Genomic DNA, 24,920 nt, shown 5'->3' with positions numbered 1-24,920 from the left:
ATTAAGTTGCCACAGGTATTTTTACTTAAATATTTATTGCCTCTTCTTTCCTAACTTAATTCCCATCTTCTTGGTTCTTTTGGTAAAGTCACGTAGAAGGGAAGTAATAATATAATAAAAATAAAACATAATAAAATAATTCTCACGACGTTTCGGCCACAACACAAGCAGCCGAAACGTCGTGAGATTTTATTATGTTTTATTTTTATTATTTTATTACTTCCCTTCTACGTGACTTTACCGAAAGAGCCAAGAAGATGAATCCCTGCAGTCACGAAAGCTTTAAATCGAAATTTAATTCCCATGATGCAACGGTCCCACGCTTTAGAGAATGCCCCGCAGAAAGACGTATCAACGAACTGCGGAGGTTTTCTTTGTTACACGGCAACGAGCGCACGAAAGAGCCTGTAAGTCTCGGCGGGGAGAGATCGGTGTCTGTTGCAGTTAAAATAATCAAAAAGTAAGAAAATTACAAACAATTTGAACTGTAAAATAAGTAAAAAAATTACACATTTATCAATAAAACTGTGCCTTAAAAGGAATAAACTCCTATAAAAAAGTTTTTTTAAAACAACGGTTTTATTAAAAACTTCGTTTAAGTCGCGGTCGAGAAGTACATCAATGATGCGGCGCCTGCTCCCACATCAACGCTGACTTGAATTAATTGATAACTTCCGTAACTGGTTCACAGGGAGAAGGCGATTCGCGAGTTTAGGGACCACGGTGTTTTTCCCCTCCGCAAATATATATAAATAATAAGGCGTCCATAAAAAATCTAAATTGCTTTAAAGTAGCGTATTAATTGATTATTTGATTTTGATACAGGCATGCATTGTCACTGGATCTGAGTACGTGTGCAAAATATGGAATTGATTGGACTACAGGAAGTAGACTCAATTTTGATTACAAGATTTGACCACGACACATGAGTCAAGTTAAGTAAAACTGTTGAAAAATATATAATCGATGACATTTCAGGAAATGGGCCTTTTCTATAGCACGTAATATGCTTCACATTTTAGGTACCCCATGAAGGGTTATCTCCTGAAACGTCGCCTATTATATATTTTTTCCTCTGTAGGCAGTGTTATTGATAAATGTGTGTTTTTTAATTTGCCCCCGTGCACCACTCCCAACGCAGCAGCCTCGCCCCTAATATCTTTGATTGCTTGGCCTAAATCATTTTATTTTTATGATCCAACAAGAAAACGTATCGCCTCGCAAAACTGTTCGCGCTCACGCGCGGCGCCCCTCCGTCTCCGCAGGCCGTGTGCACGGTGTTCATCAAGTCGGTGAAGACGCTGCTCGACGACTTTGGACCCATGATCCCCCAGCTGTCGGAGATGCTGGGCCAGATGTACAGCACCGTCCCGCAGGCCTCCGCGCTGGAGCTCACGCGAGAGGTCAGACGCCGCCGCCGCCTCGCCGCCAAATTGCCCGTCACGGCTAAAGAACGGGGGTCCGGGACCGCGCCTAATGAGCCGAACTTGGCCGCCCCCGAAGGCGGACGGCGTGTGGGCACCAACTGACGCTCCGCCGACCCCTTCGTGCTTTGCCTTGGGGACGTTTACAGACACCTGGATGATATTACTTCTGATTCGATCGCATCTCGTTGGATTCTGCACTTGTTATATTAAATATGCACCTGTTTTTTGTTGTTGTTGTTGTTGCTTTAACTGTGACCGTGCTTGCTTGGCGACGGTGAAATTTCCTTGGGTGCGCAGTTAAACCGTTTTGGCTCGGGAGCGTTGTCCACTTGCTGGATGAAGCAGATGGTGGTTTTGTGTTTGCCTTTTCCCCCGCACAGCTGGTGCTCATCTTCTGCAAGGACATTGTCTACTACCCAACTGTGAAGGCTCTGTTCCTGCACATGGCTGCCTGCACTCTCACGATATTCCACAGAGGTTCGTGCTCCCCAGTATAACGATGCCTCTCGCATTCGGGAAAGTCTGAATGGATCATCAAATTTTGAGACACCGTCTATGAGAATGCCCTTTATTCAGAGGAGCCTCACTGGGTTTCAAGGCTCATTTTCAGCGGGCTTCTGGAGCGTTAGGCCTGTATCTGGAAACTGGAGCACCTGGAGAAAAACCCCTGCTTCCAAGGGGCTGCCACTCAAATTCCTGCGCAGATAGAGTTAATCCGCAGATGGTCTTTCTCACCGTGCGTAGCCAACCGTGCTTATCGGAGGTGCGGGGGAAGGACAACAATTAATCTAATCCAACGAATCAACTGTGGGCTGATTCCATTGCCGTGTCATCTTTTTTCTGGTCGCCTCACACCTTTATCTTGTGTTTATTTCTAGTGACTTGCTTGACTTCTCTCTATTTTGCATTCCTGTCGTTATTTGTTGTAACTCGCTGACTCACCTTGACTGGGCATCTGTGAAAAAGCGTTTTGTCGCTTAACGGATTCCTCTAGGATAAATAAAGATTCTGATTATATGCCCACAACGCCTGGTATTCACTCAAGGTCACCCTTCCAAATATTAGCCATACTCAAATCTGCTTAGCTTCTGAGATACCAAGGAGACTGGTAATTATCCAATACAACTCCTCCAGTATTGATACTCTCAGTGATGGGCATCTGTTAGTCCCCTCTCTTTGAGTATCCTTGTGAGCCGAGCCAGCAGATTAAGCTTTTTGTTGCTTTTCCCTGCAGCGCACGTAATCAGCGTTGGCTTACAGGCACCCCAAACAGATGACAAGTGGAGTCAAAATTGTGGCAATCAAAAGCACCTGTCAGAGTTATCTCTTAAAGGTCTGAGGGGGGTGCCACTTTGGTTCCAAGATGCATCGCTCTGCTGCGATAGTGTCCTAATGTGAATAAACAATGCTAATTAAATTGTGAAAAGTAATATTGCACACATGTAACAACAACCTTATCAAACACATCTTAGGCTCATTATTATGTACACCCATGTGGTTTGGTATTTTATGTGATTTTAATGATCTCGTTTAAATAGTCTATTTTCTTATTTTGTTTCATCCGAGTGGAACTGATGAGAATTTTAGAAAGGATGCGCGTTTGCCGCCAATCTGAGGCTTTCGTTAAAAATACCGTGGCCTGTGGTGTGTTTGGGTGTTCCACCATCTCCTAAAGTTTCCGCTACCGCCTAATTAAACTGTCAATGCAAAAGGTTCTTTTGGGGCCTATTAAAATGTAAATCGGCAAAACGTTAAACACGTGCATTACCTCGCAGCGCCGATGCATCGAGCCGAAGTGCACGAGTTTTGGGGGGGGGGGGGGGGCGACACACTATTAATAATGTGCCTTGCGAACAATCACTCGTTTGTGCCAGGTCCCCGGGATCATCCGGATATCGTGGACTCCTTCATGCAGCTTCTTTCGCAGGTACCAACGCGGCCGTGCACCATACGTGTTTGTCTTCCCCCTCGCTCGTCTCTCGCTTTAATCGCAATGGTCACGGGGTATGCCACCCGCGTCACCACGGTCTCGGCGCTCCTCGTTTGCCTGATCCTTCTCGGTGTTTGTCCAGTCTTGTTACTGACTTGTACGCGGTCATTCGGAATGGGACTAGGATCTTGCACCGAGTTATTTTTAGCAACATTTTTGCCACCCTCCCAATGTCGTTCTCACCATTATCAACTGCCAACGATCAATTCATGAAGGCCTTCACCGTCTCCCACGATTCTGCGATGCAGCAAATCCGCAAAGCACCCTGCACACCGGGCTGATTTCATCACTCCCATGTCCTCGGTTGGATGTCCTCCCGGACGCATCACCTTGTTACTGATCGTCCAGCGTGTTAAGCCAGAAACCAGCTGTTTGAACGTGACGTTGTGCATACAATTACCCGGGATACATCTGCTTTGTTTAGGCCCTAAGGAAAAAACCAGATGTGGTGGTGGCAGACAACTGCGACATCAAAGCATTGTTCCAGTGTGGTGAGTACAGCCATGCCTAATCACAGCCATGAAGGGGAGGCCCCGTGTTTATACCCACCAACCTCGCTTCCAGTTTCAGTTGTGTTTGAATTTTTACTCATTGAAGCACAACAGTGTGCTTTGTTAAGCTCGCAATATCGAGTCGTTTGTGTAAGAATCAACGCTGTTCAATTCGTATATGTTGTAAGTAATGCATTCATGTTAGCCCTGCAACCACACAGTGGCCGCTACTTTCACAGCAGTGTCAAATTTTTTATTTTTTATTTAATAAAATATAATCATGAAAATTCATGGAAGAACCTGGGTGCTGAATCGTAACAGTATAAAAGCATAGAAAGAGCACGCGGTGCGCTGTACGAACGGCAGCACAGGGAAGACAAAGATGGCCCAGACATTGCACAGTTCTATCTCCCACTATGCCCTTATGTGCTCACTATGGCCTTAATAGGTGCTTTCTAACAGCAGACCGTAAGTCTTTGAGACTCGGCATCTTCGTCTTTGTTGCATGTTTGTGAACGCGCGCAGGCACGTGTTATGAAATATTCACTGTCTGACTAATACTTCTCATTTCCTATTCAGGTCTCATTTCCCTCAAGTTCCCTGAGGGTCCCACTGTGAAATCGGCCTGTGGATTTTTTGTAAGTAGGCCCATGCAGGCTTTTGGGTATTATGTCTACTGAATGTTTGTAGAGCCTCACTGTTTTTGAAATACAGAAAGAAATGGAAGTGCAGCATCATGCCGTCAGATTAAATCAGAGGAAAGGATTTAAATGTAAACTAAACCTAATCTTAAAGTTGGATTTCACAAACTTTGCTTGACCGTGGTTGCAATGTGTGCGATTAATCTGATGGTTATGACATCTGGTTGAAAAGAACATTTTAAATGTTGTGCAGAGTACACGCGGTACTAAAATATTAAAGTGTTACTCGCAGCTATGTAAACGTCTGCATTAAATGGTGCGTAATACTTTTTCTTAACATGTAAAAAAAACGAAAAAGGAATGAAAACATATTCCGAATGCATTGGCTTTATAAACAAATCCCGTAGTTCAACTATGCATTGGGAATCGTGCATGTAAAAAACATGTCACTGCACATAGCTGTGTGCAAGGCAGCTTGTTTATTTCAAACAAATGTGTGTACAGGGAAGAAATGCTCGTGAATAATTGATAAGTCTTTTTTCACACGTTCCAAAAGCCTCCAGCTGCACTGGGACAAAATACATTTGACTGTTTATATGCCAAAATGCACACACCAGGCAACGGCATCTGCTGCCTCCCGAGCAGAAGCCGGTCTAGTGTTTTTCGACGTATCGGCGCCTCTGTCGGAGTCGAGTACGGCTGTGAGGGCCGTGGGATGCGGTGGGGGTTGACGCGTTTCCGCGCATGCCGATACCTGTGTGCTGTGCCGCAGACGGAACTGCTGCCGCACTGCGCCACCGTATCAGCCATCGGGCAGGTGGTGCACGAGAACGGGCGCCTCCTGCTGCAGACGGTGCTGGAGGTACGCGACGGCTTGTGAGACGCGCCGCTTCCTGCTGTGCATCTCGGCACCACAGCCTCTCCACTTTTGCAAAGGAGCGAATCATGTGATGCTTTTGGCCAGCCGCAATTGGTCAAAAAAAGCCTATATAAAGGGGCTGCTGGGAAAAGAATGGCATTGCCTCAAACCCCTGAGGAAGGTAGCGAGGTGTTACAGCCCGTGCCGAAACAAGCCGATAATAAGCGAGTTTGAGAACTACATTTTTTGCAACTGCGGTACCCAGAAGAGTACGCTTTATCGATTGCTGTTGAATTGTTGATGTCTGACATTTTTCTTAACACTCGAGACGCAAAATATCATGAGGATGAGCAATACAACAATACTTGGCTAAACGTTGTCTGCTTTCTGGTTCGCAAGGAAAAGTTTTTTTGAGTTTGTTTGAGCTGACCTGCAGGGCAAACTAAGCACATTCAATGGGGTAATTTGTTGGTTGTAATTGCTCACTCTAGACACCTATGAATGGATGGCTTACAAAAGTGATGAATTGACAGGTTCCTGTCTCGCTCTTTATGCTTTGCAGTGGTGACATGGCACCGAGAGTGCCACCGAAGTTATCGTACTGTAGAGGAAAAAAATTATTTTCTCGTGGTGCTACTTAGCTTTTATTTTAACTTGAAAAAAAATGTCCTGGCTTCGCAAATGAGATGTCGGCTGCAGGGTATATTAATTTTATTGTCACAACGTAATTCGCAGATGCTGAGACAGAGGTGATGGGATTTTTGGCGCTTATGTAATGATGAAATCATGGCCTGTGGCTGTGTTGTGAATTCGGAAATTGAAATTAATTAACAAAACCCATGGCATTGCAGAGGGTAGTGACTTTGGCCGCAACTGCTCGCCGCTGTTGTTGTGCTGCTGCCGTGTGCCACAGGCGATTGGCGGCCAGGCTCCCCGTAACCTCATGGACAACTTCGCGGAGGTGCTGTTCTGTGTGAACAAGCACTGCTTCGCGTACCTGCCCCTGTGGCTCAAGGAAGCCATGGCGCGACCCGACTTCCCATCCTCGCGCGTCACGCATGAGCAGAAGGACATCTTTGGGCAGCAGATTCTAAGGTGAGCTGCCAGACCCCCCCCCCCCCCCACTTCCCCCACCACCCCCACTTTCCCTGTCGCCATCACATCAACGATGCTTCAAGGCAACCAGCCTCGGGCCTCCTGACACCGTGCTGATAATTTCATTTCTGAAAATATGGCTTTTAATTATTTGGCTGTGCACAAGAAAAAGTTTAAGAATATAATTGTCCCACCACACCCTGGGTTTCCCCTCCACTCCTTTTTGCCATGTACCAGTGGTATCTCTTTACCAAAGCAGATTATTGTACTCCTTTTTTTTTTGTTGCAGGGAGCGAGTGAACAAAAGGAAGGTGAAGGAGATGGTGAAGGAGTTTACTCTTCTGTGCCGGGGCCTGCATGGCACGGAGTACGCGGCAGAGTACTGAAGCGTCGGGGGCGGTGCTTCCTGGGCGTATGCCTGCACCACGCCGCCATCGCCAAGGGACGTCCTTAACTCAAACCATGGGCATTTGCCTCTTCCCAGCGTTCCTGCCCCCCATATTGTACAGTTGCACACTTGCACACCTCCCGCCATTTGTTTTTTTCTATAACGTGCTTTTATTTGAGCCCCTTTCAGCAGTTCCGCTTCGCAAGGCGTCTGTAAAACGTGTTTTGTAAATGTAAACCGATTTTGAAAACTTTGAAAACACACGGCAATTTTTGTGTAAATTTTTGGGGACATACTGTAAAAGTTGCACGCTAACAAGAGACAGTCCTGTTTACCTTTGTCATTGTTTTCGATCGCTAAGCCCACACAAACAGGGTATATTTATGGAAAATTGTGTCTGGCAGGTTAATTGTAGCAACAAATAAGTTCAAGATTGCACAATAATACGGTCAGTCTGGCATCAACTACAGAGAGGATACGTCTTGGTATATTCAGCTGTGCTACTTATAAAATACGGTATCTCTTCATTGATGCTTCAAGTGGGCTGTGTGTCTGTCAAATGCTGTGTACAATACTGAGCACTCAAATGGCATTTATCGACATTTCGGCTGCTGTCTGGGAGAGTGGTGTCAAGCGTTTTAGTAAACCCCGTAGACAATCGTCTGCCCACACACTATGCTGCTTTTAGTACAAAGACGCAGCTGCTAATGGGTGCAGTTTGTGGCATCCTGCGCACACGTGCGTTCACTACCCGCTTGGTTCCCTGTTGTAGGAACAGGAAAAAAACGCCCTCACACTTTAGCCTCATTTGCCACGTTTCTAAGTAATTGCAGACAGTGAAAGATAAAAAAATACAAGTTTTAATTGAAATTCTCCCAGTGTGTAAGTGGTTGTTACTTATCAAGCATGGCAGCAGCAGCAGGCCATGGACTATCCACTGCTGGATAAAGGCCTCTGTTTTTTGGCATCACTCGCGTTCTCACGATGCAACAAACCGTCTGGCTCCTGCACACAAGCTGATGTCACTGCTCCGTCTCTGAGACGGTCTTCCTCTCGAGCATGTTCGCTCCTTTGGCTACCAGTCATCCTCGTCAGTCTCAAACATCGGCCATCATCCCTCCTATCGATTGCGCTGTCAAGCCCACTTTTTTAAGAGTTGTTGTGATGTCTATAACTTGCATATATTCTCTAATCAGTATGCTCCTTTTCTTAAAATATAACTCCAAGCATGCCCCTCTCGACGCTACTTTGCACAATTTTTAAGCCTTTCCATTTTCATTGTCAGTGTCTGTTTCCTATCCATGTATCATGACGGGTAATATGCAAGATCGTTAACAGAAAATCGAAGTCGGTAAGCAGCAGAATTTAGATTTAACTTTAAGCAACAGATCCAAAATTCCCCCCAACAATTTCTGACATCATTACAAGACTGAAAATATGAATTATCTTGGGAGTTGTGATACCATATATATTAAAACAAAAAGTTAATGGATGTTAATTTGCAGGAAATTATTAAAGAATGTAAGAATGCAACGTTCAGCTCAAGATGAATTTAAGTGAAACATATTCACGTAGAGTAAAATTGCTGAGCAATTATTATTTGGAGGAACACATGGGAAAAAAACCCATCAGAGTACAGTATGTGTACCCTTCGAAATAATATATGGTAAACTGATCAAAATGATGAAAGGTACAAAGTTCGAGTAATTTCTTTTACCTGAACTTGATTTTTCGCAATACCACTTTTCCCAAGAGAGTTTTCAATCGGTGCATGTTACTTGCTATGATATGGTATTGTTTTACCATAATATACACCGTATATAAAAAAAAGTAGGCAGCAAAATACACATTTCTTGTGTGCAGATTTATTAACGGTTGGTTCGTGCAGGAGGATGCCATATTAAGTGAGTCCCTTGCTGTTGTAAACAACTTATCGATGCTGCCAAACTAGATAATTGTGACGTTTTAATGCTCTTTTGCGTTATAGTTTATGTTACAAAGGAGAGGCACTATTTATGAATGTCCTTTAAAGGGTTCCTACATTTTACTTGTCTGGAAAGATGTTTTTTTTTCTTCTTATGACGTTCGCCTACACGTTTCAATTCCAATGGAACCGGATCGTGTCTGACGACCGCCTTTAAACTCCGGGCTTAACGCAAGTGACAGTGGCCCAGAGTTTGTGTAAATCTAGTGCTGGCACACCCACGCGAACAGTTTGATCAAATAAAGTGGCGTTGAAACATTTCGACGATGATTATCTCGGAAATAAAACTGCTTTCTAATGGGATGTAGGATTCAGCTCATGGGGGGGTATTTGAATCCTGGATAAAAATGGGCAAAACTCGTGCCTCACCGCAAAAAGGAACTGGATGGGTTCCACTCCTGACTCGGGTACCTTTCAGTGCGGAGTCTGTATAAGAATATAGATTTAACTTTAAGCAACAGATCCCCCACGTTCTGCATGGGTTTCCTCCGTGTTCTCCGGTTTCATCCCATAGTTAAAAAAAGCATACAATATAACTGGTATTGGCCAAACATCCCAAATGTTGAAAAAATACCTGCAAATTATTAAAATTAGGATTACACGTAACAACGTTGCCCCGCCTATTAAAATTGGCAGGACCCTGCTAAAAAAAGTCTTGAGGTTCAGTGAGGCTTTACTTGGGTAAAAAACACAAGCGAAGCGAAAATCATGTGAGAGCTCAATGATACTCAAAATAACTTTTTTTAAAGGGAGATGTAGGTCATGTATTGTTTTGAGATCATAGCCTTTTTAATATGGAGATATATGTCCAAATTTACACAAGACATCTACCAACTAGGGTTGCTACCTCAGAGGTACAAAACACCGGGAAATTTCATGGAAAGAATGCCTAACGATACCGAAAGAGTGGAAATATTACACGTATATGGAAATATAACGTATTTTGGGAAGACTTGCAGAATTTACTAGGACAGCTACCTCGAAAAATAGGAACGACCCTGGGCAAAAACCAGGATTAAGTAGCAACCCTAATTCCAACACTTTGCAAGTGCAGAGAGGTGTTTTTTTGTCGGATCGTGAAGAGTTTAACCTGCAGAGGCAAAGCGATCGTGAAGCCGGCTTCGGAGGTTGACTTTACTTGATGTTTTCTCCCTCCCCCCCCCTTTCTTGAAGAGCTGGCTGGAAAGGGTCCACCTCTTTGATGGGCACGTGGTTTTATGTATATCGCAGAGCACTGATGATGTGCGTGTATTTATTGAAGTCTACAGAATAAAGGCTGAAGTGATGGTTTGCCCCCCCTTTGTCGCATCCTTTCTCTCTCTCTGTGTCACGCTGCAAAGGCCCTTCCGCGTGACGAGCGCGCCCTCTGCCGTGCGACGTCGGGGTAGTCGACTCGTTTAAATTTGAAATTCGCCAAGCGAATAAGTCGCCAGATAGACCATCGAGAGTAGTCACAAATGTCCTCGGCATTTGACGTATTTTTCATAAGAGGTTTTTGGGTTTGATCGCGTAAATGTGTCGTTAAACCCGCCACCACCCGACACTGACAATTAGGTGTGCCACGTAAACAAAACATGACAATTCGTTGCTATTTCGTTGTGTTGTTTGGTAGCGGTTTTAACGACATTTACGCGACTGAACCCCAAAAGGCCTCTTATGGATAGCATCGGTCGCCAAAGCCTCCGTGTTAAATTTACATCTCATTACACATACAAAACTGGTACAAGTTAACGCATTCCTGGAATGTCATACAAATTTACCAAGAATTTTAACATAATAAACTTGATAATTGTTTTTTTTATGTATAAGCTTGTTTACCCAGTAAAAGGTTCACGACTCTTCAGGAGGACCCTGGCAAGAGTGTGAAGTAGGAAGCGACATGATGTGTAGAGACCATGTAACCATGGCGTTACAAAATCTTTAACGTCCACTGAAACAGATGGCGCTTACATTTTAGAAATATGCGTTGAGTAGTTGGCTGCTATACATTTCCACATGATAAGCCACTTCGTGGAGCTATCATTGGTGGCCAGATCGCTTGTGAAAAATCTATCCGAGTGGGCCTTACCTGCTAAGATAAAATGTTAATGGTTAATACACATGTAGTATTAATCAGGGTGGCCGCTGAATCGAACCGTGAATCTCTACAACGCGGCAAATGTGCACGACCACCGCTAGGCCATATCATTCCCCCATGTATGAGCGTTCACATACACATGGAATCGCTCCTAAATGTGCATGTCCTCGTCCAAGAAAGTTACAAGATTTGTCATAAGTAGCTTTGACAGTTTAGCCGTTCTGGAAACCCTCATGTCTGGGGGTGAAGATTCACCTCGGCATGCGATGAATTCTCACGATGTTGGGGTCCCAATTCGATTTTTCTTTTACAGGTAGGAACAACATGTTCCACACTGCCCACCAGGGATTATGTCGTGCATATGGGGAGGGTGGAGGGTGGGGAGTGGGAGGGATGGGGCTGGGTGGAGAGGGGAGGGTGGGGAGGGAGGGACTGGGTGGGGAGGGCTGGGTGGGGAGGATGGGGAGGTGCTGGGTGGGGAGGATGGAGAGGGGCTGGGTGGGGAAGGAGGTGGGGGGTGTGGGCTGGGTGGGGAGGGGCTGGTCACCCCGTGGTGCCCTTATACAACTCAACGTTTAACCTACACACTACACTATACACGATACACTACACTTATACAGGTAGGAACAACAGGTTCCAGACTGCCCACCAGGGATTATTTGTCTGTCTGTCGTGCACGAATGCGCTGTCCAACCAAGCTCCTACCTGCCCACTCCGAAGGAACGTGTAACATTTGGTACGGCGGTGTAGCGGCCTCTTGTGGTGGCACGAGTCACGGGAAGACATGCAGCCAAGGTCGTTTAATCGATTCTGAAGCCCTTCATAACATGCATCCATCACACGTTTTAGACTCGAGGTTTTTGAGATACATATGGTTGCATGTTGTTTAATAACTTGACCCCTGCAGCCATTAATGGTCGCTACATTTACCAAAATGTATTTTCAAAGTTCACTTGTGACTGTAAATCGTGAAAATGCAGTTATGCGATGAGAATGTAAGTATCTACCGCTTACGCGTATGGTGAGCGTAAGGATACATTTTGATAACTTCATCCCACCAAGAGTCCACCACACCAATTACTCCAGACAGACATTTGGAATCGACTCAACATCTTTTTTTATTTTACCAGGTAAGGTCCACTGAGCTATATATTATACCGGTAGGAACCTCCTGGTTACACCAGCCCACAGGGGATTATTGTGTCCGTCCGTCCGTCGTGCAGGGAGGGGCTGGGTGGGGAGGGGCTGGGTGGGGAGCGTGGGGAGGGGCTGGGTGGGGAGGGCTGGGTGGGAAGGGTGGGGGGGCTGGGTGGGAAGGGTGGGGGGGGCTGGGTGGGAAGAGAGGGGCTGGTGGGAAGTGTGGGGCTGGGAGGGGCTGAGTGGGGAGGGGTAGGGTGGGGAGGGGCAGGGTGGGGAGGGGCTGGGTGGGGAGGGTGGGGAGGGGCTGGGTGGGAAGGGCTGAGTGGGGAGGGGTAGGGTGGGGAGGGGCAGGGTGGGGAGGGGCTGGGTGGGGAGGGGCTGAGTGGGGAGGGGTAGGGTGGGGAGGGGCAGGGTGGGGAGGGGCTGGGTGGGGAGGGGCTGAGTGGGGAGGGGCTGAGTGGGGAGGGGCAGGGTGGGGAGGGGCAGGGTGGGGAGGGGCAGGGTGGGGAGGGTGGGGAGGGGCTGGGTGGGAAGGGCTGAGTGGGGAGGGGCTGGGTGGGGAGGGGCTGGGTGGGGAGGGTGGGGCTGGGTGGGGGGTGGGAGGGGTGGGGCTGGGTGGGGAGGGGCTGGTCACCCCGTGGTGTCCTTATAAAACTCAACGTTTAACCTACTCACGCCGGCTTGTGCCCGCCCTCACAGTCGGCCATATTTGCGGAATACACCACGCCGCCGTTGACCCTGCAGGCCATTGACCGAGCAACCCAACGTTCCTACCAGCAGCTCCCTCCGCAGGACAACGTGATCACCAATTCGAGTGAAGCCTCCTCCTCATCATCATCTTCATCATCTTCATCATCACAATCGCGGTCGCCCCGGGTAACCGCCCCGTGGCCTGCCGGGAAGTCCCCCCCCCACCCCGTGACGTCACGTCCGGGAACACAGCGGGAGGAGCAATGGCGATGGCGCCGGGGCCGAAGCTCGCGGGGGAAGATCGAACCCCCCGCGGGTGATCGGGGCGACCCCGCGCCGCCCGGGGTGAGGCAGCCAGGGAAGACGCTCGGTGCCCGGCCCAGTCGCGTCCAGAGTCGAGGTGACCTCGAGCTTGAGGAGAGCCCGGTTAGCAGAGGGGGGGGGGGGGGTAGAAGGTCCACACACGGAGCTGCTTTGTCCGGCGGTCGAGGGGGTGACAAGACCCCCACACACAGAAGGCGACAGGCCGGGCTCCTCCAGTCGAGTGTCGGGAGAGGGGACCCCCCCGGGCTAGGGGGAGGAGAAGGAGGGGGGCCCTCGGTTCAAGGGGGGCCCGGCGGAGTAGGGACTCGGGAGTTGAGGGGAAGGGACGTGGGGGTGAAAGTCACCGCGGTGTGATCACTGCCGGGCTGAGGGGGGGGAGAGTCTTCAGGTTCGAGGGACCAGGACTCTATTCCTGATCGCCTCCCCACCCTCACCACCACCACCGTGCCGGGACGATGCTGCCCTCCACGGGATACTTCCGCAGCCTCGACTGCCCCTTCTACGCCGAGGCGCGATGCCAAAGGCCGCACTGCCACTTCAAGCACGTGAGGGCGGCACGAAACAAAGCGGGCAGCGAGCGACGAGGTGAGATGGTGGTGCGGTGATGAGGTGGTGGTGGTGGTGCTGTGTGTAAATATCGCCACTGGGGATACAAAGGCGGCCGGGAGTTGTGCTGGCCACCCACTCCCTCGCTTGCGGCGCCCGGTCTTAATCATAGATGCTCGCTAACAGCACTTGCTCCTACAGTCAGTTAAAGGCTATACGTGGGTTCTTTGTATTTGGAGAACATGGTGGAATTGGTGAAGAGGGTGGTGGTGCTTGACGGTGAGAGGGATGAGGATGGCGGTGATGGTCGTGAGAAGGGTCACGATGGTGGTGATGAGAGTGGTGAAGGGGTGGTTGTATGGGGAGATGGTGTGGGGTGAGCACGATGGTGATGATGGGGGCAGGGTGTGAGGTGAGGAAGGTGATGATGATGAGATGGTGAGAAGCTAGGATGTGGTGGTTAAAGTGTGGGGGTGAGGATAATGGTGAAGGTTAAATTAATTGGGGTGAGGATGATGGTGAAAGGATGTAGGGTGTGGATGGTGTTTAATGCAAACATTTGGATGAGTGTTGTTGATTCAAGTTGTGATTAGATTGTTGGTGAGGGCTAGGATTGTGGGGTTGTGCGTGATGATTAAAGGTGAGATAGCAAGGGTGAAAGTGATTATTCCATATAGAGTGAGGGTTATGGTGAAACTTCAGCCACACGTTTAAATCTTGAGCCTTTAACGGTTGTACCTTTAAGAATGCACCTTTCATACCATGCCGAAGTTGGCTGTGAGTATTCAGAAGTCAGTACATGCAGTGCATTGATAACCTAAAGTTGCATTTTGCACTTGTTAAGTCTATCATGAACAGGAGCATATAATGAGTCCACACTCCTGATGGTCATATTAACTCCATGTTATGTTGATTCTCTGCTTTGCTTCTCAGCTGCGGAAGTTCCAGGATCAAAATCTGAATCAAAAGGTAAATCGACAAATTTTGGACTTCGTAGCTGTATGATCTCTTTGATGCTATTTCCTGTATATTTTTTATTTAATCACATTCTATATATATCTTCAGGCCGGAGATGGTATTACTGGACCAGAGGATTTTGAACACAACATGCAGTACAATTCAAAAACACATCGGAGAGCTATACAGCACAAACGCGAAAACCTATGCAATGGTACTTGCTAACTGTTGTTTGTGGCCACAGACGATGCGTATGACCCCAGCCACCCCGGCCTCCTGGAGAAGCTTCCTGCTCGGAATGTCGTGGCGACCCAAGCCGATGACCTGGAGACGGTCACGCGCGCCATCGAGGCCGTCAAGAATGCCATGGAGCAGGAGAAACAAAAGTTGTCGCGCTGCTTGAAGGACAGGAAGCTGACCTATGCCGCTCACTCAAGCACGGTGGACGAGTATGATCCCACAGCCGTGGGCCCAGAACTCTTGCGTGGAAACGTTTTTGGCCCCAAGCATGTGGGTTTCACCGCCAGGAGTGACTTGCTGAAGAATAACGAGGTTTCCTTTCGTTCGGCTGCTCTGGAGTACGACCCCGCGGATTTTTCGCTGTCAAAGACGGTGGAATATAACCCCACGCCAATCACCGCCAAGGGCCGAACGAAGTACACGTTGGACAGCCCGAGAGATGAAGACCCCAGCCATTATGTGCCCAAGGTGGTTGCCTGCACCCAGCAGGTTGCCCCGTCAAACAAGTACGTGGTCGATATCAAAAAACCCACCAGCAACATGGAGTATGACCCGCTGATGAATTTCACCTCCATGTTCACTCCGGAGAAAGAGAGCGACTCCAAGCAGCAGAAGAAGAGACATCGGTCGTCTGACAGCCACGCGGCTGACACAGTCTCTTATGAGCCTTCACCTAAAGATGCACGTGTCGCGACCCCGGCCAGTAACGGCATAGGGGACAATGCCCTCTTTAGCGCCACACCAACGGAGGGGCCCCCATGTCAGTTTAGTGACGATGACAATGATGGTGATGATGACGGTGCTGCCGCGGTCGCTGACGACGATGGGGATTCCAGCAGCAATAAGGATGTTCCGCAGTCGGGTGTTGTCCGAAAGGTCAAGGTGAAGAAGCGAGCGGAGCCGGTGTTGAGGGAAATCGCCGTGCAGTGCGGGATCGGGGGGCTCAGCAGGGGAGATGACGACAATTCAGGAAAAGTACAAGAGAAGGAGAACCATTCCAGGTTAAAAGCTGATCGGAAGATTAAAGATAAGAGCCCTCTTGAAAAACAAACCAGCTCTGGTAGTTCCAAGTTGGCTGATAAGACAAAAGTAAGTTCTAAATTAGAAAAAAATCCCGGATTGAGTAAAGGGACGGAAGTAGAAAAGAGTAGGTCATTAAAGACTAAAGAGATTAAGATTTCCTCAAAGGACAAATCATGTAGCAGTTCCAAAGGCGATAAGGATAAGGGTTCAAACATCAAAAGCGACAAGCACAAAAACTCTGAGAGCAGTCATAGCTCGAGTAATAGCACAGTGAGAACAGAAAAAAACAAAGCTTCCAAGGGTGACACAAACGATAAAAAGAGTGAAACCGTTCACGCAACTAAAGCAAAGGATGATGATAAACATAAACACTCCAGCAAAGACAGAAAGCCTCATTTAAAAAGCAGAGACAAGTCGGAAAGGAAAAGCAGCGGCTCGGAAAAAGAAGGTAGGAGCCATGACGGCCAACGCCAGGGCAAAGACTCTGCACTGAAGCCACCCAAGGACGGCAGTGGCACAGAGAGAGGTCACAAAGCTAGCAAGAAGAAAAAGGACGGAAATAAAGAAGATAAACCCGCCGTAAATTTGCCCGCGCGTAATCCTGCCAAGGAGAAGAGAAACAAAATCACTCAGAAAGACCTGTTTGGAGATGACAGTGAGGACGAAGATCGCAGCGTGGCCTCTGGTTCCACTGCGAGTTCGGCGTCCAAGTCGTTGAAACGTCCCCTGCCAAGCAGCAGCGGCAGCATTGGGGGTCATCTCAAGCGGCCAAAACTCACCTCACCGATCCGCGGTGTCGAGAGTGACATTGACGACGACAGCGATGGTGGTGACGGCGACGACGATGACGACGACGACGATGACGATGATGATGAAATTGATTATGCCGCCATTGCGTCGGAGATGGACTTTGAAGAGTCGGATCCGATGGAGGAGTGCCTGCGCATATTTAACGAATCGACAGAGATCAAGAAGGAAGACAAGGGACGGCGACGGCCCAGCCTGGGTCAAGTAATGCTGTTTTTTTTTTTGTGCACCACGCATGCAGAGGACCGTTGTAAAACAATAATTTATTACATTTGGTATTTGTGTAATTTTTACAGCGCCTCGCAGTTGTGTTACAGTTCGGGGTGATTGTTGCTTTGTGTTATGCTGATGGAGAAGTTTGCAAGGAACTTTTCAGCTTTGGATGGTGACGTTAAAGAGTTGGGCCAAAATAATGTGTAACAGTAGTACAGGGTGATCAATTTATAGATACCCAAAGCGATGCTTTCATATCTTAGACTTTTAAAATACTTAATTAATGTATCGAGATTGGTGGGAAAAAATATTATCTATAATTTCTTCATATAATTTTCGTGAGGTATCTAAACACTCATCACCCTGTGTGTGTTTAAGTTTAATGCATTTCCATATTGCCAGCTTCGTTGATGCTCAGAGGATGGTGCCATGTGAGGTGACTCATGTAATTAATTGATGATTTCACAGCGAATACTTTCTCTGTGTGGCGTTGGATTAAATAACGTACGCAAGCCAGAGACATCATTGACTGTTAAGACAAGTAAGCGAACTCGAGAAGGACAGGATGCTAGAATGATTGGTGGCCAGGAGTTGAGACTAATCGTGGGGTGGCAGCCAAAGGAGGGAAAACAACCAAGAGGTCATCCGCTTTGGAGATCCAATTGGTGGTTTCGGTTTTGAAAGCGAAAATCGAGTGTGCGCGGGGGGGGGGGGGTGACGTGATTGCTGAGCAGTGTTTTCACGAAGAAACCTGATTGTGTCGATGTGCCCCAGGTATCTGAAGTTGTATCCGCCCCGCTGGCGCCCCGTGTGTGCGTTTGTGCTTCTTGTGTGCGTGCAGGAAAACGTGGAGGAGGGCAGCTCCGGGGTGACCCCAGTCGTACCGCTTCTGAAGAAAAGGGTTGCTCACACCTCCAAGTTTGAGATGGTACGCGTGAATCACCATGGGCGTGGGCCAACCTCCACACACTTTGTCTTGTTCACTGAAATAGTAGCCGTGCATTCACACTAAATAGTGATGCTCTGAAAAATAGCCCTGGGTCCAATTGGGTAGTCCTAACCATAACCCCAACCCTCAACGCCCCTTTGTTTTCATCCGTGGTTATGGCACACCCATCAACATTCGCCTATCCCAAGCTTTCGGGTCCCACAACCAGCTGTGATTGACCAAAGCAGAACTTTTCATTGCTGTGCTTGTGTCCATCTCATTTGGTGGATAAGCATGTAGTTATGTTTTGATTTTAGCTTGAACATAATTCTTGACCATGGTGAAAAATGAACCACGCAACCCACTTGTTTATTCATACCTATTCTTATTCATATTCTTGGTTCTTTCGGTAAAGTCACGTAGAAGGGAAATAAGAAAATAATAAATATTAAATGAAATCATAAAACATGGTTATACATTTATCGAACCCACGCGACTTTGGTTGTCACATTTGGATTAACTTGGCTGAAAAATGGACTCGGAGTATAAAAGCCAGTAGCAGTGTCCTCTCCAGAGCTGCTTGCGGACTCGACATCGTGGCATAACGCGCGTCGTGTTGTCGGTCTCGGGGGTTCAGGCCAAGCCCGGGCAGGCGGTCATCCGGCCCTACCGCCCCACGGCGCAGCAGGTCTGCCAAGCGCGGCTCCTGCAGGCGCAGCAGCGGTCCCTGACCGCAGCCCCGGCTCCGGCGAGCCTCCCCCTTGCCGCTTCGCCCGCCACCGCGGCACGGCCTGCCGCCTCGCCGTCCACCTCCCCCTTTGGAGGGAAGCGACGTGTCGCGCACGGCCTGTTCACGACGTCGCTGGCTGCCGGTGCGCGCGGTGCCGTCTCGGTGAACGGTAATGTCCCTCTGTTTGCTGCCTGCGGTGAATTCTTGCATGCCTCTCGCAGTGGGCCGATAGGTGCTATTTTTCCACACACCCCCCCTCCCCCCCGAGACATTTTATTGATATAAAATATAAAACAGCTTGAAATTTTAGCACTCCCACCTAAAATTGGAGTTGTACAGACTCGTGTGACGACCAATTATTAACTCGTTAAGGCTGCTCTGGGAAGGCTTTAATGAACTCTTTCTAATGGTTACCGTGGGCACTACCATGATATTACACCCAATGGCAGTTGACATCGATGCCACTGCCCCCCTCCCCCTGTCCTTGGCCACATACCCCGAAGTCGGAGAGAACATCTTCAGCATCTCCTTTCCTTACCCAGCTCACTCTTGCGAATGAGACCATCCTGGTCTCTTGAGTTCTCACCTGGATGACCAAATAAACTTCGAACTTAGAAGAATCCATGCAGACTTTCTTGCTCCTTCTTACGTCTTGGCTTTTTCGCATTGTCTCACCCCTTTCCGCTCTTCCCCCCCGCCTCCTCCCATTCTTCATCTCCATCCGCCACCCCCCTCTGCCTTTGGGTTGAACGTACCCTATTACTGGGTAAATCGTGACACTGGATGCAGATAATCATTGTACACTTGGGACGACATTTCATGTTGCATATTCTCACAAATTATATAATAACATTTGTCATAATAATAATAAGTAGAAAAAGCAATGCATGCAAGGAAGGCTGATCTGCCATTTCGCTGGCAGACGATTGACGTGGCTCTGGGCACTTGTGTCTGCTTCCCCGCCGTGTGCGGTGCAGCGTCGGCCGGGAGACAAGCGGGGTCAGCTGGCACCCTCACGCCGCGCCAAGTGGACGCCACCTCGCCCGCGCACACGCCTGCCACGATGATGTGCAAGACCACCGTGGTGCCACAGAGAAGAATGGCGCACACCCCCAACCCCAGCGTGCGTCACACCCCGTGTCTTCTTGTGGCTCCTTTTTTTTTGTTTTTACTTTAACGCTTTTCAACTTAAGGTTGAAAGCGTTCATTTATGAGCTCCGTCCGTCTGTCTCTTTGTAACACGGTGTCACGAAAAACGCTCCTAAAATGGTCGATGGTAAATAAAATTTTAGTTTCCAATGTTTCTGTTAGGAACTTGGGGTCTTACTCTGTCCACCTCACTGGCCCATTTATTAAATACATTTATATTTTTTTAGCTGATTTTCTTCATTGATCGTTTCCCCGCAGATCCCGGCGATGAAGCGGCCGCTGATCATGGCGGACAGGAACTGCAAGGTGCCGTTGGCCGTGAGGCAGCGCTACCTGAACGTCTTCATCGACGAGTGCCTCAAATTCTGCTCTTCTGAGCAGGAGGCCTTCGACAAGGTAGGAACGTGGAGCAGCATGCCCACGCGCACAACTGCAGCGTGTACTCGTTTTATACACATTTGAAAAAAATGCCTCTTGTTATTTTAGCTTGCCGACCCCTGGTTGAGCGGCTGCTTGTGTGTCGTGGGCAGGCGCTGGCAGAGGAGAAGGTGGCGATGGAGCGGAGCTCGAGCAAGGCCATCTACGTGAACGTGGCCGTCAACGTCCTCAAGAAGCTGCGCAACCAGGGCAACCCGAGCCCAGCCCGCGCCCCCGGTACGGCCTCCCGCCAGGAGTCTGCACCCAGTACGCGCTCGTTGGCTCGTTAATGTGAGTTTGTTACGCGCCGAGCGAGTTTGTTTACCTGCGTTCTCTCCCGTCGGCGCACCGCCCTCAGCCATGTCGCTGAGCCGACGGCCACTGTCCCACGAGGCTGTACTAGGTGGGAAGATGGCAGCCAAGGCCAGCTTCACCATGAACCTGTACGGCAAGGGGCAGCCACTGGAGAGCCACCTGGACGGTGAGGCGTACGGTACACCCCATGTCGTCGGTTCCCTGGCACCAGGGCTTAATTTTCAACCGTGTCCGTCCAGGTCAGCGACCTGGAAAATACAGCAGCACTCGGCACACCAACTCCTGTATACCTCGCTCTATGAATGGCTACGTGCCACCTACTGCAATCTACCGGCAACCCAGACAATATTCATTGAAAAAATGCCTTTCAAGCTTGCTGTGATGATGGTTAAGATCGGGAGAAACCCACGGGGAAGGAGCGCCGTGACGATGGCAGCGGTTTGCCGCACACCGATGCAAATGTACTGAAGTGTCACATCGTGCGTGCGTGCGTGCGGCCACACAGAGAAGTCGCTGTTCCAGCGGCTGAGCGCGTACTTGCTGACGGAGGAGCAGCTCCGTGAGAACGGATACCCCCGGCCTGACCCGGAGCGCTGCAGTCGAGCCATCCTCTTTACTGCCGACACCAAGACGGCCAACAAAGACCGTGAGCACCCCCCACCGCTGCCCTCTCTCCCACCTCGCACCTCCGGTTAGCGTGGTTGGTTACGTACGGTGCGAAAAGTTAAATGTACGTATGTACACGTGCGGTTCTCGAGTAAGGTAGTGGTGGGGGATGCTTCTGGTAATATTGCGTCACTTTACGTTTCCTTCCCTCAGACGAGAGTGTAGCCTCACACAATTTGTAGTCACTATGCTTGTCGATAAAAATCTAGTATCTTCGTTTCACAATTATTATATTAGTTTAAATTTATTGCAAAATGAGGTTCCCATGTGGTCTTAGACGGCAGAGCACTGAGCTGGGGACGTCTGGCGACATCGTAGGTTTGAATCCAGGCAGCCCCCCATGATTAAACTCGGAGCTCGTGTTTAATGTTTTAATTAGTTTCCCTTTTTGTGTTTGTCGATGATCACCTGAAGGGCTGTGGGCCATTTTCTAACGCAAAGAGTTGCATTGCCCTGCAAGAAGTCTTAATGAATTATTCGTCTCAAACTGATGCCGATAGCATCATGAGGATATGATTGGGGGAACATGTTGAAACGTAAATAAAATAACATTTAAAATAAAATAGAGAAGCCCTGGATTTGTTGAAGAGATGGCTTGGCTACGGCACCGTGTAACTCATAATGAGGCCCAGGATCAGGTGCTTGGCCAGGAAGCTCTTCCTAGTGGGTGTCCTCGCCAGGTGGTGCGTGCTACTTCAACATGGAAATCCCATGAAACACAAAAGTCTTGGGCAGTAGCCCCATGAGCCCATGGTTTAATGTGTGTCCCTACCCCGATTTTGCCTGCCCCAGCCCTGATGAGGATCTGCTGCCGTTGTGGGGCCTCCTACTCCGTGAACCTCAAGGGCGACTACCTGAGGCGGGAGGAGTGTACCTACCACTACGGCCGGGCATGGCGGCAACGCGGTGGGTATCGTCCGTCCTCTTCCCCGCGCCCCCCTTCACTCCCTCTCGCGTGACAATCCGGCCGGTTGCATCATGGTCGTAAGCGCTCGACGCTGACGCCGCCTTAACCCCCCCTCGCCTCCACCCCCGCATGTCTCGCTCGTGTGTGGGCAGTGTCGGGCGGATGGGAGACGCGCTACAACTGCTGCCAGGGTAGCGTGGGCTCGCCAGGATGCCAGGTCGCCAAGGTACACGCGCTGCTCGGGTTGGCGCTGCGGCCGGTCACGTTTCCGACTTTGCTTGAGCCTCGCCCGAGCTGACGTGCGGCTCTGTGCTCTGTTGCAGTGCCACGTGTTTGACGGGCGCAAGGAGAGCCTGGAAGGCTTTGTGTGCACCATCGCCAAGTCGCCGGTGCCCGACAGGATCCCAGGCCTCTACGCGCTCGACTGCGAGATGGTACGCGCGCCCGGGCCGGCACTCCCCGTGGGTGCTGTCTTCGCGCCGGCCGTGCGTGCTAACCGCGTGGCGCGCGTGTTTGTGCAGTGCTACACTAAGCAGGGCCTGGAGCTGACGCGCGTCACGGTGGTGGACTGGCAGCTCAAGCCCGTCTACGATACCTTCGTGTTGCCCGACAGCGAGGTGGTCGATTATAACACCAGGTGAGCCGTGCCGCCAAGGCCCACCGACGCATGCCGCCCCCGTGCTTCACGTAACTCTTGCAGCTACTCGAGTTGCTGATTTTACCAAAACAGAAAATAATTCGTTCTTGAATCAAATCGTATCCTTGAATTGTGAATTATTTTAAACTGCGATGGAGATACGTTATAATTTTATTCGACAGCAGCGTCAAAATTAGCTTGGGTTGGCTGCCCTCCACCAAACTGCGATAACTGCTGCTTTTCTTTATTCGAAAGCTGTTTACAAATTCGACTCTGCATTTTGATCAGAATTTTGGTTGTCCTCGTTTTAAGGGTGATATTACCAGCACCAAAACCCTGCCGTGAAATGTGTCCTTGCGCGCGCCCTCCGTGCTCGCAGGTTTTCAGGCGTCACGGAGGAAGACCTGCGGGACACGACCACGACCATCCGCACCGTGCAGGCCGCGCTGCTCAGCCGGCTGAGCGCCGACTCCATCCTGCTCGGGCACAGCCTCGAGAGCGACCTCTTCGCCCTCAAGGTTGGGAACGAGAGACGGTGACGACGACGACGACGTTTTCGCCCGGACGCTCACCTCCAGGCCCCATGCTTGTGTTTTGACTGCCCTTATAGCGGCTGCCGTCGGCCCCCCCCCCCCCCCCGTGACCGTACGGCTACGGCATTAACCCTGGCCGCGGTGTGTGCACCCCCCCCCCGTCCCGCATGCAGATTATCCACAGCACAGTGGTAGACACGGCCGTAGTGTTCCCACACCGGATGGGTCCTCCCTACAAGCGCGCGCTGCGCACGCTCATGGCCGAGCATCTCCAGCGCATTATACAGAACGACGGTGAGTTCATGTCGCCAGCGGCCACGGTCCTGTCGGCACGGTCGGCGTGGACCCCCCTGCCTTGCCCTGCCCTGTCCCGTGGCCCCTGGTGTAATTGCACTGGCTGCATACTTGATCGTTATGCCCCGTTCCTCAACGTGCTCGGCCTGCGTCTGTTGACTCGGCGTCTGGAGCGCTGTGCGGTTACACTGAATGGCCTTTCGCGGGGTTGGACAAATCCCTTTGGTCTTTTTCAATAGAAAACATTCTTAGAAGCATCGCTCCACAATTGAATTATTTAATTTGTATGCAAACATGAGTAACGTGACTCCTGTTCGTCTGTGCGCAGTGGGAGGTCACAACTCTACCGAGGATGCCGCCTCTTGCATGGAACTGATGATATACAAGATCAAGGAAGACGCCAAAGTAAAAAAATAATAATCTTACAGCAACTGCCTCTGCCTCCGTCCTGGCTGCATCATTCCATGACTGATGGCTCTCACCCCTCTACACCATCCGATCGTCGATCGAAGATGGGAGCAAGGCTCAATTTCTCTCCGAATATTTTCCGGGTCGCGAGTCGACTGGAGTAGGTGGCACGTGACTAGGAGCCGTAGCCATAGCAAGAGGTATCGTGGATGCGGTGTGTCGGGTGTGGAAATATATTCCGTGTCGCCAACTCGCACAGATCCGCCCGAAGTAAAGCCCTGGGTAGGAGGGTGGCGGAGCACCAGCTCCGTGCATCGAAGGGGGATGGCGTTGCCCGCACGGTCGGCGTGGCATACCGAGGTGACCCTGCGCCAAGCCGAGGGGGACTGGCTCTGCTTCCAGAGTGGCTCTCCCGATACTTGAATGGAATTCCCGTGGAATCGGAGATTTCGTGGGCATCGCTGACCAAAAGCAATGGAGTTGTGCTGCTCTGCTTGGAAACAGTGCATGGTGACAACATCCGCCTGCGCCGTCACCTTGCCAGGGGCTGACATGCACACGACCCTTCACTCTGCGAGCACAGAGCCTGAAGAGACAGGATTTTTACGGACTCGTATGTCATGAATGCACTCTTCACATGGTGCTCTTAGGGAACCGTTGTGCACGTATGTTACCACGAAGCTTTTTTTTGGGGTTCTGAAAAACCCGCTCCCAATATGTACATCTTTTTCCAAGGGTGAGGAAGATTAAATACTTAGGATGTCTCAGTATTCTTGTAATTCGCTGGACGGGTGGCTGCTATGCTCGATGTGTGAGTGAGGAAGGCACCTTCTCAACGTCCCGAGGGACTTTTCACCGCTTGTTTTAGTTTGTCATGTGTCACGTGAATCTGTAAATGCCACTAATGGCACAAACGTGCTTTGTGTTGGAGTCTACAGTAAAACTAATTTCAGTTTTGCTTATAAAACGATGCTCATGTAATACATGTCTGTAAATAAAGTGAAGTGGCAATGTTAAATGGACTAATGGCCACTTAATGCTGGG

At 49.6% G+C, this 24,920-nt stretch overlaps 2 protein-coding genes across 3 annotated transcripts in view; both read left to right on the top strand.

Annotated features, from left to right (window-relative positions):
- The window catches only part of IPO13 (importin 13), a 70,612-nt gene extending 60,451 nt beyond the window's left edge, over window positions 1–10,161 (top strand). For both annotated transcript variants that reach the window (XM_061567802.1, XM_061567801.1), the window contains 8 exons: window positions 1,266–1,403; window positions 1,808–1,904; window positions 3,302–3,354; window positions 3,842–3,908; window positions 4,488–4,546; window positions 5,322–5,411; window positions 6,322–6,503; window positions 6,793–10,161. In XM_061567802.1, the coding sequence (XP_061423786.1) occupies window positions 1,266–1,403; window positions 1,808–1,904; window positions 3,302–3,354; window positions 3,842–3,908; window positions 4,488–4,546; window positions 5,322–5,411; window positions 6,322–6,503; window positions 6,793–6,889 (783 nt within the window). In that variant the 3' untranslated portion in view covers window positions 6,890–10,161. The remainder of the gene's footprint in view (window positions 1–1,265; window positions 1,404–1,807; window positions 1,905–3,301; window positions 3,355–3,841; window positions 3,909–4,487; window positions 4,547–5,321; window positions 5,412–6,321; window positions 6,504–6,792) is intronic.
- Window positions 10,162–13,021: 2,860 nt separating this feature from the next.
- On the top strand, window positions 13,022–24,909 carry REXO1 (RNA exonuclease 1 homolog). Its single transcript, XM_061567443.1, has 17 exons — window positions 13,022–13,691; window positions 14,586–14,621; window positions 14,854–16,883; window positions 17,734–17,820; window positions 18,458–18,719; window positions 19,528–19,673; window positions 19,958–20,095; window positions 20,230–20,353; window positions 20,475–20,597; window positions 20,937–21,077; window positions 21,890–22,003; window positions 22,157–22,230; window positions 22,328–22,438; window positions 22,526–22,641; window positions 23,021–23,159; window positions 23,348–23,468; window positions 23,797–24,909. The coding sequence occupies exons 1-17, from the start codon at window positions 13,562–13,564 to the stop codon at window positions 23,883–23,885; spliced, it is 3,981 nt and encodes a 1,326-aa protein (XP_061423427.1). The 5' UTR covers window positions 13,022–13,561; the 3' UTR covers window positions 23,886–24,909.
- Window positions 24,910–24,920: the final 11 nt, after the last annotated feature.

Source organism: Lethenteron reissneri, chromosome 39 (assembly GCF_015708825.2).
Source record: "Lethenteron reissneri isolate LAM-NWPU_2019-01 chromosome 39, ASM1570882v1, whole genome shotgun sequence".
NCBI lineage: Eukaryota > Metazoa > Chordata > Hyperoartia > Petromyzontiformes > Petromyzontidae > Lethenteron > Lethenteron reissneri.
The sequence above is the reverse complement of the archived record's forward strand: the minus strand, read 5'-3'. Positions and strand labels throughout refer to the sequence as shown.

Bases quoted from the DNA above. Each gene is read 5' to 3' on its own strand.
- REXO1 (XM_061567443.1), top strand. From the start codon at position 13,562: ATGCTGCCCTCCACGGGATACTTCCGCAGCCTCGACTGCCCCTTCTAC. The intron at 18,720-19,527 runs GTAATGTCCCTC...TGTGCGGTGCAG, and splicing joins CGGTGCCGTCTCGGTGAACG to CGTCGGCCGGGAGACAAGCG. The intron at 19,674-19,957 runs GTGCGTCACACC...GTTTCCCCGCAG, and splicing joins CGCACACCCCCAACCCCAGC to ATCCCGGCGATGAAGCGGCC.